This window comes from Terrapene carolina, unplaced genomic scaffold (genome assembly GCF_002925995.2).
Source record: "Terrapene carolina triunguis isolate 2854851 unplaced genomic scaffold, T_m_triunguis-2.0 Scaffold85, whole genome shotgun sequence".
Lineage (NCBI taxonomy): Eukaryota > Metazoa > Chordata > Testudines > Emydidae > Terrapene > Terrapene triunguis.
The window spans coordinates 15,020,479-15,036,477 of NW_020664436.1; the positions used below are offsets into that span (position 1 = coordinate 15,020,479).

General features: G+C 44.9%; 1 protein-coding gene across 2 annotated transcripts in view; it reads left to right on the plus strand.

The window, feature by feature from the left end:
* AKT3 (AKT serine/threonine kinase 3) overlaps positions 1–15,999 on the plus strand; it is a 246,903-nt gene that overhangs the window by 122,845 nt on the left and 108,059 nt on the right. For both annotated transcript variants that reach the window (XM_024210264.2, XM_024210265.2), the window contains 2 exons: positions 7,202–7,313; positions 8,429–8,573. In XM_024210264.2, coding sequence (XP_024066032.1) covers positions 7,202–7,313; positions 8,429–8,573 — 257 coding nt within the window. The remainder of the gene's footprint in view (positions 1–7,201; positions 7,314–8,428; positions 8,574–15,999) is intronic.

The window sequence follows — 15,999 nt, forward strand, 5'->3', positions numbered from 1 at the left end:
TGATTATCAGTTCTTGAGATTTTGACCTCAGTCAATAAACTTAACTGGACATTGATCACAACATTTGAATATGTATACAACATTTTAAAAAGATGTGTCTCTACAGTTGTAGAAATGTTTTTGTTGTTGTTTGAAAAATAGTGTGTGGTTACATATTAAAAACTTAATGCTTAGGTGCAAAAGTAAAGAGTTAACTTATATTTCCTGAATTATGAGTCCTTAAGATGTGATCTTTATGTCATTTTTCTGTGGAATTTCTCATTCTTCTTTGAGTGATTGCTCATGTGTATTCCACAATAGGAATGCGTGCTTGCCATGTGCACCGGTGCTGGAAGTTTTTCCCCTAGCAGTACCCGTAGGGGGACACCCTGGAGTGGCGCCTCCATAAGGGGCGCTGTGCGTTTCCCCCCACCCTCAGTTCCTTCTTGCTGTCAGTGAAGGTGCTTTGGAACTGCTGTGCTCCAGCTTTGCTGTAGCTCGTCCCCAAAACTGCTTGTTCGTTCAGTGTATGGTACCTATAGTTAGTTAGTTGTTCAGTTAGTTTAGTTTAGCTAGAGCACCCGGGCCAGGGCATGCCCCGTGCCCCAGGTTTTAAGTCGTGCAACACTTGTAGGTGATCTATGCCAGTGATTGATCCGCACGCGGACTGTCTACGTTGTTTGGGGGAAACCCATCTCAGCAATCGCTGCAAGATTTGCAAGTCGTTTAAGCCTCGGACCAAGAGAGAAAGGGACATTAGGCTCCGGGCTATTCTGATGGAGTTGGCGCTGACCCCGGCTCTGGCGCACTGCTCCGAGTTGGCACCGGGCACTGTGGTGTTGGTGTGCAGTGACCCTTCGGTGCCATCAACTAGTCGGGCACTCCAAGAGGCTAGGAAGAGGCTGCCTTCGCCGCGGCACCGGAGTAAAGCCGGGACAGAGGCTAGACCCATGTCAGGCAGTCCTCGATCCCCACCAGCCTCTAGGCTTCCAATTCAAGTCGAGCGGAGTAGCCCGACCCATTCGGAGCAGGCCTTCCCGGATGTCTGGATGCCCTCCACACCGGCGGCCCTGCAGGCAGCCCGGGATGTTACGTCCATGCCGGTACCAGGAGCGCTCCAGAGGCAAGCCGCCGCTGGGATCTCCGCAGTCACCCCTGGCTCGGTAGCGGTCTCGGTCGAGGGAACGTTCCCAACGCAGTTCGCCGCCCAGCGACTGTTCAGGGCAAAGTCCACGTGGATTGCCCTTGACGCCCACCAGGCTGTCTGGTTGGGTTCCGTCTGACCATCTGTTCCCGTTCGGCGTACCACTCCAGGACCTCGCCATGGCACCGTCGCCGCAGCCCCGGGCGTCGATCGCCGGCGTATCACCGTCACGGGTCCGCCCACCGGAGCCAATCGCGGAGCAGCTGTTACCAACGATACTAGTCCTCCACGTCGGGATCGCCGTCCCGAGGTCGGCATCGCTCCTGGTGCCACCGCTCCTCCCGGTCAGCGGCAGGTCGTATGTCTACCCAGCCTGCCTTTGTAGTCGTCCGTCGATGGGCCAGGCCAAACAGCCAGCTCCACTAGTGCCACAGCAGATGCAGTGGCACTGGGCCCCATGGCCGGCCCAATGGTACCAGTGGGCACCGTGGCACCCGACGCAGCCCCCGGTGGCCGGAGCCTCAGAAGGACCATCGGCCTCCCTCTCCAGACCTCTGAGGAAGGAGTCGGTGGGACGTACATCCTCGGCACCATCCCCGAAGACCACCAGGTGGTGGACCCTCTGGTGCCTGTGGACACACAAAGTACCGTGCCGGCCTCCTCACCCTCCCCAGATGAAATGATTCTGGCCCCTCCTCCCTCCGTCCTGCAGGAGGACTTTAGGGCCCACCAAGAACTCTTTAAAAGGGACAGCACGTTAAACAGGGAGTCCAAGCAGAGGAGATGGAGGAGCCATTGGACTCCCTGTTTAACGTGCTGTCCTCCTCGGCACTGGGCAGGGTGGCCTTGCCTCTCCAAGAAGGAGTGGTGAAAATTTCGAATGCCCTGTGGCAAACCCCGACCTTATTGGCCCCCATCTCTAAGAGAGTGGAACGCAAGTATTTTGTACCCGCCAAGGGGCATGAATACTTATACACTCACCCTGCTTCTAACTCCCTGGTGATGGAGTCGGTCAACCACAGGGAACAGCAGGGCCAGCCAGTTCCTACCCCGAAAAATAAAGATTCAAGGAGGCTGGACTCTTTTGGAAGAAAAATGTATTCATCCTCGAGCTTCCAGTTACGGGTGGTGAACCACCAGGCTCTCCTGGGCCGGTATGAGTTCAATCTGTGGGGCTCCCTGCCCAAGTTCGAGTACTCCCTCCAGGAGCGCGACAGGAAGGAGTTCAAAGTGCTGGTGGAGGAGGGTATAGTGGCTGCCAGGGCAACCCTGCAGGTGGCTTCGGATGCAGCGGACACGGCCGCGCGGTCCATGGACTCCGCGGTGTCCATGAGAAGGGCGTCATAGCTCCTGCTCAGCCCACCCACTCAAAATACGAGACTGCTTATAAGAAGTAGTGGGACTATAAGAGGTGCCCACAGAGGCAGTCTCGGCCTACCCCCCAGCCTTGGTCCTCCAAGGGCAAGCAAGCGGGACCGTTTTGACAGGATGCCTGGAGGCACCCTGCCAGTTCTCATCAGGGATCCACCCTCAATAAAGCTTTCCTTCTCCAATCGGTTGTCTGCTTTCCTCCTGGAGTGGTTGCGACTGACCTCAGACCGATGGGTCCTCAACACCATCTCCCGGGGCTACACCCTCCAGTTTACTTCCTCCCCGCCCAACCACCCCCCGTCCCCGTCCCTCCTGGGGGACCCTTCGCACGAGGCTCCACTCGAGCAGGAGATGGGGTGGCTCTTGGGCCTAGGAGCGATGGAAGTGGTACCCAGGGAGTTCAAAGGCAAGGGGTATTACTCCTGCTATTTCCTTATGCCGAAGGCCAAAGGGGGGCTCAGGCCCACCTTGGACCTGTGAGGCCTGAACCAATACATGGTGAAGCTCAAGTTCCGCATGGTCTCCCTGGCCTCCATCATCCCCTCCCTGGATCCCGGGGACTGGTACGCCGCCCTCGATCTGCAGGACGCGTACTTCCACATTCATATATTCGAGGGGCACAGACGCTTTCTCCGTTTCGCGGTGGGGCAGGAAAACTAGCAATATACGGTCCTTCCGTTTGGCCTGTCCAGTGCCCCCAGGGTATTCACGAAATGTTTGTCGGTGGTGGCGGCCTACCTCAGGCACCGGGGGGGGGGGGGGGTGTCCAGATCTTCCCCATCTGGACGACTGGTTGGTCAAGGGCAGCTCCTGGTCGCAGGTGCAGGATCACGTGGCACTCCTTCTGTCCATGTTCACCACTTTGGGCCGGTTGGTAAACAACACCAAGTCCACGTTAGTCCCGGTTCAACACATAGAGTTTATTGGGGCGGTCTTGAATGCCTCGTGGGCCAGAGCCTCCCTCCCACCGGATAGGTGGGACCCTGAATGGGCTCATTTACACGCTCACAAGGTTTCCGGTGACAACAGCCAGAGCGTGCTTCCAGCTCTTGGGTCACATGTCGGCATGCACGTATGAGGTCCATCACTCCAGACTCAGGATGAGGCCCCTCCAGTTCTGGTTGGCCTTGGAGTTCTCCCAGGCCAGGGACAGGATGGACAAAGTCCTCACAGTAACCGAGCCAGTGACCACCTCCCTACCGTGGTGGTCCTCCCCGAGAAACATGCTCCAACGGGTCCCGTTCAGGGGCAGGACCCCGTTGCTGGAGCTGGTGTCTGATGCGTCGGACCTGGGATGGAGGGCCCATGTGGGAAATGTTCAGACACAAGGTCTGTGGTCGGCTCAGGATCTGACCCTCCACATAAACGTCAAGGAGCTCAGGGCGGTACGGCTGGCATACATGGCCTTCTGCTCGCACCTGGCGGGCTGGGTGGTCAAGGTCCTCACGGACAACATGGCCTCGATGTTGTACATCAATAGGCAAGGTGGTGCCCGATCCTTTACACTCTGCCATGAAGCCCTCAGGCTGTGGGACTTTTGTATAGCCCACGACATCTGCCTACAGGCCTTCCATCTGCTGGGCACCTGGAATGCGTGGGCGGATCGCTTGAGCAGGGACTTCTCCTCTCAGCACGAGTGGTCTCTCCACCCAGAGGTGGTGCACAGACTTTTCCAAGTGTGGGGAACTCCTCAGGTGGACCTGTTCGCGACTCGGCAGAACTGTCGCTGTCCCCGTTTCTGCTCTTGGGGAGGCTGGGATGGGGTGCTATCTCCGATGCCTTCCTCCTGTCCTGGTCAGGCCAGTTTGTCTATGCCTTTCCCCCGTTCTCGCTGATCGACAAGGTCGTGGAAAAGATAAAGACAGACAAGGCCAGGGTCCTTCTGATTTCCCCGATATGGCTCAGGCAGCATTGGTACGGGACCCTCACGGACCTGGCGGTTGCCCCACTGTGGCCGTTGCCGTCCCGCCCGGACCTGCTCTCCCAGGACCAGGACCGCCTCCTCCACCCCAACCTAGTGGCACTCCACTTCACGGCGTGGCTGCTCAATGGTTAGGTAGGGAGGAAAGGACATGCTTGGAATGGGTTCAGTGTGTCCTCCTAGAAAGCAGGCGGCCCTCCACGCGCCAAGCCTACTTGGCAAAGTGGTCTCGGTTTTCCAGATGGGCAGACGAGGGGGGCGTTTTCCCAGTGGCCACCCCGATCCAGTTTATTCTGGACTACCTTCTTCACCTTAGAGCCCAGGGCCTGGCGCCCTCATCAGTCAAAGTGCACCTGGCGGCCATATTGGCCTTTCATCCGCCGGTGCAGGGCCATACGGTATTCTCCCATGCTATTACTGGCTGATTCCTTAAGGGGTTGGATCACCTCTTCCCATATGTTAGGCCCCCTGTCCCGCAGTGGGACCTAAGCCTGGTGTTGGCCTGTCTCATGGGGTCCTCGGTTGAGCCGCTAGCCACGTGCTCCTGGTCACACCTCTCATGGAAGGTGGACTTCCTGGTTGCAATCACGTCGGCTAGATGGGTCTCGGAGCTCAGGGCCCTGACCTCTGAGCCCCTGTACATGGTGTTTCATAATCATAAGGTCCAGCTCCGCCCACACCCTTTGTTCCTCCCAAAAGTGGTCTCCGCCTATCACATGGGTCAGGACATTTTTCTACTGGTCCTCTGCCCCAAGCCCCATGCGTCCAGTGAGGAGCGCCACCTCCACACGCTGGATGTGAGACAAGATCTGGCTTTCTACCTGGAGCGGACTAAGCCATTCAGAAAGTCCTCACAACTGTTCATCTCCTCGGCCGAGCACCTGAATTGTTGGCCCATCTCCACTCAGTGGCTCTCCAACTGGATCACCTCGTGCATCCGTACCTGTTATGACCTGGTGGGACTCCCTCCGCCACCAGTTGTGAAGGTGCACTTGACTCGGGCGCAGGCCTTGTCGGCTGCCTTTTTAGCCCATGTCCCTATTCAGGACATTTGTAGGGCTGCCACATGGTCTTCAGTTCACATGTTCACCTTGCACTATGCAATCGTCTCCCAGACCAGGGATGATGCCGGGTTTGGCAGGGCTGTGCTCCGTCCCGAGAATTTGTGAACTCCTACCCACCTCCAACAGATATAGCTTGGAATCACCTATTGTGGAATACACATGAGCAATCACTTGAAGAAGAAAAGACAGTTACCTTTTCCGTAACTGGTGTTGTTCGAGATGTGTTGCTCATGTCCATTCCACATCCCGCCCTTCTTCCCCTCTGTCGGAGTTGTCTGGCAAGAAGGAACTGAGGATGGGGGGAGCGCGCAGCTCCCTTTATACCGCGCCATGGAGGCGCCACTCCAGGGGTCGCTAGGGCGCTATCCTACAGGTACTGCTAGGGGAAGAACTTCCGGCACCGGTGCACGTGGCGAGCATGCACACCTATTGTGGAATAGACATGAGCAACACATCTCGACGAACACCAGTTACAGGTAACTGTCGTCTAGCTCGTTCTCTGAAATGCCTTATCTATTTTGTCTTGATTTTCAGTTATATATGGGAAGATCTGGATGAACTTACTCCTTCCCTAAGAAATTTTGAAGAATTTAACTTAAACATAACTCTCTTCTCGCAAAAAAAAGCAAACTTCTAATTACCATTCATTGTATAGGAATATATGTTTATGGATGTACAGCGAATATAGTTTTGTGAATTAATGTATGTTCATATGTACAATATTGCAAATATTTATTTTATTATGTTTAATGTATTCAGTTTTTAAAAATACATTGATAAGTGCCTATCTAGTGCTCTGGGTAACTATCTTATACATTTTAAAATTACAGCATAAATATATGCACCTCAACTCTCAGAAGCTTTAACAAACTGGAAAAAAAAAAAAAGGGCTTTACAGTATGCTTGAAAGGTGAAAAATATGGCTCTGGCAGAGCTGGGGGAGCAAGCTGCAAAACAGAGGGCCACTCACAGAGAATGTCCTGTCAGCAGCTCCCTCTTCTTTATATTGAGGGAGCTCCATCTTGAGCCCCTCTGCTAATCTTAACAGTGGCAGAATACCAGGGGAAAGAAGCTAGTCTCTCCCAGACCATTTAGGGTTTTATATATTAAAACCAACACCTTGAATTCCACCTGGAAGCTTATTAGAAGACTGTGCAGATCATAATATGTTCTTTATAAGCTGTCTGCAACGTTCTGTTAGCTTCAGCTTCTGAATGGTCCTAAGGTGTATCCCCATGGAGAGCACACTACAGCAATCTAATCTTAAAGTGACAACGGCATAAATAATTGGGGCTTGGTTTGCATTGCAGATAAAAGAGCACATTCATCTTGGCAGGTGCAGATGGAAAAGGGATGCCATTAGCTACAAGCACTACCTTGGCATCCTTGAGCAGTCCAAGATCTAACACCACCCTCAAGTTGCACACCTGTTTTGCAAATGGAGATCACTCTCCTTGTATGAGAGACACTGATACAAATTCCATCAACTCTTCTGGAAGTTTCCTCCAGCCCACAAATATTATCTCAATCTTGCCTGCAACTAACTAGCTTTCATCCATGCCCCAAGTTCAGCTAGGCATTGGGTAATTCATTCCATGGCTTCTTATAAATACTAGATGTGTATATAAACTATGTATAATGTAACTAAACAATTTTATTTGCTCTTCCCATATTATAATAGCAATACTTATAAGAAAAAAAATGTCCTTTATATCTTTCTAGAATGCCAGCTAATGAAAACAGAGCGACCGAAGCCAAATACATTTATTATTAGATGTCTTCAGTGGACAACTGTCATAGAGAGGACATTTCATGTAGACACTCCAGAGGAACGGTGAGGAATGTTATGTCTTCCAAATTCTTGGGCAGAAGTTTCAGCACATCTACCAGTATGGCACAAGTCTTGATTTTGATTACTACATAATCTGATTATTTGTGTGCAATTATTTTAAGAATTTATATATTAGCCTTTGTAAAATATTCCTAATTCGTATCAAGTGTACGATAAGAACTTTATATAACTTAAGGGAAAGAATGTGCTCAGCTTATCCAAAGTTGTCATGACATGTCTCTGAAGTGTTACATCTTCAGCAACATAGACCAAATTTGAAACGCATTTTTTTTCTCTCAGTAGCTCTGAATTTCTTTCCATTCCAGTATATCTTTTGTTTTGTCAGAAAATGCAATATTCTATGACTATATCTTAAGTTATAATCACAATTCCTTGTTAGAGTAGATGTATACACATTTATTTAAGTATAAGAATAAGAATGAACTTTTCATTCGCAAGACAAGTGTGTAGGAGACATGAGATGAGGTGCCATGTAAGTATCATTACTTAGCTGTATTGTGATCCTTGTTATTTCTTAGTGCCCACTTCCAATGGAGATTAATACCATGGTTTGGCATTATTTTAGAAATTGCATAGCTACTAGCTTTCCTTTCAGTCTTGTTAATATTATATTAGTATAGATATATACGCACATTTAAATGTAGTTAAATTGTTTTAAAAGCCCAACATTGCCTTATACTGTGCAATTCTTGTTTCTTAGTGATATTCCTTTAAAAAGCCCATCAAGAAACATAGACTGTATAGGGATTGCAGAATACTGTCTACCCTAAACCCTGAGCTATACTTTGCCTCATTAAGATATTTAACTTGCTATTAAAGTATTTACAAAATCAAACACACATAATTATTATGATATAATCTACCATGCACATATATCCTATGCTGCTGGATCTAGAGCATGTACCAGTTGCCAGACTATGTAGTATATGGGAGTAAATTGAAGCAAATTACTTCAGTAGTTCCTTTATTATGTAGCATAATAACTTTGCAGGTAAAATACTACTACTATGTGTGCATTCATTAGAAAATATTTGGTTGCAGAAGGGGTCAAGCCTTGTTAGTTTTTATTAATAGGAATTTGGGTTTATTCTTGATAGGGAAGAATGGACAGAAGCCATCCAAGCTGTAGCAGACAGGCTTCAGAGGCAAGAAGAGGAGAGAATGAACTGTAGTCCAACATCACAGATAGACAATATAGGAGAGGAGGAGATGGATGCTTCCACAACCCATCATAAAAGAAAGGTAACAGGATACAGAGATAACTGATAAGATTCTTAATATGTAAATAGCTTGTGTATAGTTGTGTATTTGTATAGAAGCAATATGCAAAGACAATTATTTATAGAAAAGTTTGTTTACCATAAAGCATGGAAGTATACAATTCTTTTATTAAAGCTGAACGCCTCTGGTTTCGTTATTTTAATATAACTCACTCTTTGAGCCCACAGTTCACTCTTTCAGGCAACTGACGCCTGTGCCAGGGTTTAAAAAATTGTCAACTAATTCATTATACATTTTCACATTTTCCCTTTTAGTTTTTTTTACTTTTATAGAAATTTGGAAATAGTTTTTCTTTAGGGCAGCTCCTATTTGCCTTTCTCATGCAAATAGTCCCATTTAAAGAAATTTATTATTTGCATGAGAAAAGTAAGCAGGATTTGGCTCTTGATGACTTTCGTCTTTCACAGAGAGCAAAATATCTGTGCTCTAGTTTTTAATAAGGCAAAACCCAGGTCCTGCTATGTGCAGCTGTAATAATCTCTTCATCATGCATCATCAGGAAGGTTTGAGTCCTGAGCTTTTAGCATTGCAGCACAGACTTCTACCAATTATGCTCCAGGACAAACTACATCAGTTAACAGGAAGAGTCCTATGTCAACCAGCCACTAGAGGTGGAGATATAACATAATGAAACAGTGGGTTACCTATACATGTTTAGTACTCTTTTACAAACAGCATGCCCAAAGATATGGCAGGGTCTTTCTGATAGGCAATGTGGCTAAATTGAAGGGATTCGGGTCTGCCTGGCTAGAGATCTGAGTACTATTCCCAGTTTATGTAACTTCTCAGTGGAGTATAAGACATTGCATATCAATAAGGGCTGTCAACAGTACAGAATTATTAACACAATTTATAAGAAGTGCATTTGAAACTCATGGTCTCCCTGTGTCACCGTGCAGTGCATCTTTCCATAGGCCAAAAGGGATGGGAGGGAGTAGGAGGAGGAAGATTAATTTTTTTTCTGTGTCCTATTGAGAACATGAGATCTCTGTGAAATCTGAAGTCAGATGCCTGAGATGAGTGCATGTACAGTGCTACAGAATGTTGAGGGATTTTGGCAACAAGTCTAAAGCAAGCTGTACAAAGCTAACCTCAGATGGGAAATGTTTTTTGATACCTAATAACTCAGCTGTATCTGAATAGAGTTTTTTGAGGCCAGTAAAGTGCACATCCATGACCCTATGGCTATTTCCCTGCCAAAATTCAAAGAAAGTTTCAAGAATTTTTTTAAAAATGAAACATTTTAAGTAACCTTAATACAGGATGTGTCGTCACTTTCCCTGTATGTCCATAGAGTCAGCAGCCAGCAGTCCTGAATACTATAATAATGTTAATCATTCAGAATATTTTTTCTTGCTTCTTTTATTAAAGACTTTTCTGTAGGAAAAAAGATAGTATTCACTGGTTAGAAATCAGTCTAGACATATGATTTTGTGAAGGTCTTATAGTTGTTGGTATACTCAGAACCACAATTTATAACCATATAAACCATCTATCCTGTTATTTGTTTTCTATATGGGTTTGTTTAACATCAGGGGTTTGTTGTACATTATGTCCTACACACAGTAGCTTTGTCACATGATTCTACATGTAAGCCCAATGAATTTTGCTTGTGCCTGCTCCATATGGTACACTTATGAGCATAAGAACATAATCAGATTAAGAAACAAATACACAGAAATGGGACTACTCTGCTCTAGAAATGTAGTAAATTGAGTCTGTAAATAAAATGATCTTTAGAGTATGATTTAATTTTGATAGAAGTGGCTCCATCATCTTCAGTCTGGGTACTTCTGTAAATCAAAGGTGGTGCTTTTCATAAATAACTTTTAAAATCTTAACGTATACTGTAGCTATAAAATGTTAATACCATCACTAGAATCCTGCTAGATTAGGATCTGAAGATTGTTTTTGTTCCTCTATGCACTTGTTCCTTATGGGCAGGATCTTGCTCTCATTGAAATCAATGGCAAAACTCTTGTTGATTTAAATAGGAACAGAATCAGTCCCTTTATGCACAGAGTATGTTCTTATGAGTTTTTCACAACTTGTTGTAAAGCCTATTCTCTTTCTCATCCTTCAAATAAAACACCAGTAGTGGAGTCAATCAGCTCTATACAAGGATTAACTATGTGAACCTTTCTTAGTTATTTTGGCTTCCAACAACAGAAGTATGGAACCTGCAGCTCTGCTCTCTCCATCTTTCCCTTACCTCATAAATTTGTTCTTCAGGATGCAGAATGAGTAAGAAGTAAGAAAAAAAAATAGGACCAGAACACTGGAGAAATAGGAGGTGAGGGGGAGGGACAAGAGACGAGAACCTCATCTAATGGATGGAAGCCCCTCAAGAGTCTAATTCCCTAAAACCCTCAGGTGAATGGGTATTTGCCCCTTTACCCCATCAAAGTTTTTAGTAGTCCCAGCTCTTTCATTCCTCTGGTTGAGGGGTGCTTCTTCAATCTCCCAATATCCACCCATTGTATTCCTTGGCAGGCCTCACTGTGTTACTCTGCACTGTTTGCCATCTCTAAGTCATCTGGTAAACTCAGGAAGAGAACAGGAAGAGACTTTTGTCTTCACCACTAGATCTATGACCATGGCCTGCTGTTAAGCCACTACTCAGAATCCTCCAAGGCTATTGCCTTCCTTTGTAATATTTGCTTTGATTCGGCATGTGTGAAAACTACATCCTTGATAGCACTGATTTTAGTTTCGTTTGTGGAGATATTAGATTACAGATTCTTACAATAGGACTGGCTTTCTGCCCTTCCCATCATACCTATAACTGTCTTCATCTAGACCAAAGTATTCCCTTCTTCATTGATGCTGTGCTAACTTTCTGAATGGACTTTGATAAGACTGTACTCACCCCAGTCTGTGATGATTCTGAGGGAAGAGATGATCCCTTTTATGGAGGCTTTGGCTAGTCGCATAGATTTCTGACTTTTAAAAGTGGTATATCTATTTAGTGAAAAGAAGATATCAGGACTGAAAGTCCAAGGATCTAATTCCTAATATACATATTTTGTTAGTTTTATTTAATTTTGGTCATGCTTCCTTGGAACTCTTTTTTGAGGTAGCTGAGACATTCATTGTTATCAAATATTGTTTAGTATTATTTAACTGATGGTGTGCTTGGTGCTGTATGATATAGAAAACAAAAGTCAGTCTTTCCCTTGAAGAGGTTGTAGGTTAATTTCTGTTGGACCTCAAACCCTCTCCTGTCCAGACACTTTGTGCAGATTCTTAAGATCTTCTGCTCATTTCTAGAACTTTCAGTACTCCAGATTTCTGTTCGGTCCTGAATCTGGCAAGAAACATTTTGACTGGGTTCTTATGTTTGAGAGGATTTTTTTTATGAAATACTATCCTTATAATTTATGACCCTTTCTGGTTTCCAGTCTTGACAAAGATCTCTGAAGCTGGTCCTTGCAAGAACCATTTTCAATCAAATAAAATAGGAATATCTCCATATATTTTTATCTCATAGAGCTGGAAGGGACCCCCGAAAGGTCATCAAGTCCAGGCCCCTGCCTTCACTAGCAGGACCGAGTACTGATTTTGCCCCAGATCCCTAAGTGGCCCCCTCAAGGATTGAACTCACAACTCTGCGTTTAGCAGGCTAATGCTCAAACCACTGAGCTATCCCTCCCTTTCATCAGTCTATGAAAGAAGCTATTGTTGTTCAGCAATAGAGTAATTATCACCACTAACTAGTAGCTGTATCATGTACTACCTACATGTGGATAAGATTTATAGATTGATGGTAGAAGGCTCTTTAATTTACAAGACAAAGGCATTCTGTGAGTTCTCTGCTACTCCTCAGGGGTTTAGATATATTATGATAGCTGTGCAATACTGAGAAAGGGTCCATGTAATTACTTGAACAACTATCCCTCATTTTTAGAACCTAGAGAAATATATTTATGATCAGGATCGAACATTAGAGTTTGGTGATAGCTGGTCACTGTCTAATTAAAACATTTTGTTAATATACAGCCTGTTTCTGATTTATGAACTTTCACAGATGCATATTCACATGGAAAATATATGTAAAATAATGTTGATTATATTTTTGGAAGTCTTTATGGAGTTTTAACAATTATTACACATTAAATTTTCTATAAATAAGGATAAAAAAGAAAAAGTAAACCACAACTGATTTTAAGCCTGAGTTAATAGAAAAACTAATGGAGAGCGAGAAAAGAAAAATCGTTGAATTGATGGATCAAAATCAACATTAGTATGTCAACTTGTTGAAATAGTACCAATGTGGCAATAAATTAATACAGGTTTAATGTATAGTTACATCTATAATTGGAGGGAAAAAACGTGTAAAATAATTTTAGGAAAGAAATGATGCTAAGCCAGGGATTCTCAAACTTAATTGCATCGTGACCCCCTTTGACGAGAAAAATTACTACATGACCCCAGGAGGGGGGACTGAATGAAGCCTGAGCCTGCCTGAGCCCCACCGCCCTGCATGGGGGGCCAAAGTCTGAACCCCTCCGCCCAGGGTGGGGTGGGGGCAAAGCAGAAGCCCAAGGGCTTAAGCCGCAGGTGGGGGGCACCCGGGGCTCGGGCTTGGGCTTGGGCTTCAGGTCCAGGCCCCAGCAAGTCTAATGCCAGCCCTGGCGATCCCATTATAATGGTGTTGCAACCCACTTTGGGGTCCTGACCCACAGTTTGAGAACCACTGTGCTAAGCCTTCACTAAAAATTAAACTGGTTAAAGATTTTTGTAAGAAAATCATCATATAAAGTTAAAACCGAGTAAAAGAAGCATTCTTGATTAGGTCCTTTTTGAGATGATCTCTACCTGTTAATCCTCTTCCTTCTCTTTTGTTCTAAAAACTTCTTTTGCATGATCAAATTGTTTAAACTTCTGGAGGTCACCATTATTGATTATCTTTGCTTTAGCTGGAAAGACCCACAGCTCTTTGTGCCCCAGCCACTGGCAATTTTTTACTTCTCTTTTTTATGCCTCTGAGTTTCCTGTGCTAAATCAGCAAACATATTTAGTCACTTGCCCATAGCTCTCAGGTTGTGTGCAGTTCCAGGTGTGGCATTTTATACAGATTATTTAATGATCACGTTTTCAAAAAGTTTACCTAAAATCATAAACTTCATCTTTAAACACAGTTGTGTAGATTTAGGGCAGGTAAAAGGCATAGACAGTCATGGAAAATGAAACCCTTTATTTATCTACCGGCAGGTTTTTTCAACAATAAAGGTGATAGTATTGATGTAATATACTTAGACTTCTTGAAGGCATTTGACTTAGTACTGCATGACATTTTGATTAAAAATCTATGATGATACAAAATTAACATCTCACTTAAATTAATTAAAAACAGTCTAACTAAAAGGTCTCAAAACATAATTATAAATGGGGGAATCTTTGTGTGTGTGTGTATTTCTATGGTGTTCCACAGGGATTGGGTCTTGGCCCTATGCTATTTAACATTTTTGTCAGTGGCCCGGAAGAAAACGTAAAATCATCACTGATAGTTTGCAGATGACACAAATTTGGGGAGTGCTAAATAATGAAGGGGACAAGTCATTGATAGAGAACATTCTGGATTGCTTGGGAGGCAGGGCACAAACACACAAGTGTTTTAATATTGCCAAATGTAAATAAGTACATCTAGGAACAAAGAATGTAGTCCAAGAAGGATGTTGATAAAGAGGAGAGGTTTCAGAGAAGACCCATGAGAATGAATAAAGAATTAGAAAAACTGCGTAAAAGTGATAGATTCAAGGAGCTCAATCTATTTAGTTTAACAAAATGAAGGGTAAGGGGTGACTTGATCACAGTCTGTAAGTACCTTAATGGGGAACAGGAATTTGATAATGGACTCTTCAGTCATCAGACAAAGGTACAACATGATCCAGTGGGGGGAAGTTGAAGCTAGACAAATTCAGACTAGAATTAATGGACACATTTTTAACAGTGAAGGTAATTGACCATTAGAACAATTTACCAAGGGTTATGGTGGATTCTCCATCACTGGAAAACTTTAAATCAAGACTGGACATTTTTCTAAAAAATATGCTCTAGTTCAAACAGGAATTAATTCAGGTAAATTCTGTGGCCTGTGTTATACAGGAGGTCAGACTAGATGATCACAGTGGTCTGTTTTGGCCTTGATAAATAACACTTCTTTCTAAGGATTACAGGGATATTTTGTTCTCCATGGTCTACACGGTTCTGAGCATCTCTACTGAATCTACCAAGTACACCTCTACCCCGATATAACGCTGTCCTCGGGAGCCAAAAAATCTTACTGCGTTATAGGTGAAACCGTGTTATATCGAACTTGCTTTGATCCGCCGGAGTGCGCAGTCCCGCCCCCCTCCCCCCCGCAGCACTGCTTTACCGTGTTATATCCGAATTTGTGTTATATCGGGTCGCGTTATATCGGGGTAGAGGTGTAGTGCAAAGCATGATAGTTTGTCAAGCAGGAAATGTGATTCACTAAAATAGTCATATAGGAGCCACAAAACATACATTAGATGGGAACAAATTTTAAGTACCACTGAGTTTGGCTGGATTCAGACTGGAGACCTACAGCAAGAGGCGGTGTAGCTCATTAGCAATGTCATGAGGTATTTAGTCATCCTATAAGTGCAAATTTAAGTGGTGGTCCTGTATCTTTTTATATTTTAGCTTTAAAAATTCTACATTGAGCATTAAAGTTGCAAAGCCTAGTACTATGGAATGCCAGAATTAACTTCGTTGGTGCAGCTTTAGTTATACCCCTTATGCATATGCATTATAAACAGGCTTTAATTACATAGTCACATACCGTCTTTTCCCTCATGGATCGTCAGCAGGATTTGAACCCAGGAGCTTCAGAGCCACAACACAGATCTCTACCACTTGAACGAAAGGAGTGAATGATACATACATGAATAGGCTTTTATTTTGTATGTGTATCAGCCCCTAAAGAGGGAAATAACACATGCTTGGCCAGTGGATTACACAACTGTAGGTGAGACAGCGGTGCGATGTTGGATATTGGGATTCCTGGGTTCTGTTTGTGGTTCTGGCAGCAGAGTGTGATCTAGTGGTTAGAGACATCACAGTCAAGCATGTAGGTTTTGCAAACTCATTCCAAAAGGCATCATGGCTAAGTGGATGAATTTTGCATTGTTTTTGTCTTGGAGACCTGGGTTCTTTTTCCACATCTGCCTGAAGTGGCCATGTGCAACATCTCAATTACCTTATTTGTAAACTGTGGGGAATGATAGTTTCCTGTCCCTAGGGTAGGAATATGAGACCTTGATCAGTAAAGAACACAGTGCATAGAAATGTTAACACCAATCAGTAGAAGAGGTGAGACCAGAACCCATAGTATTCTGGCTCCCAGCTGAGTACACATTAC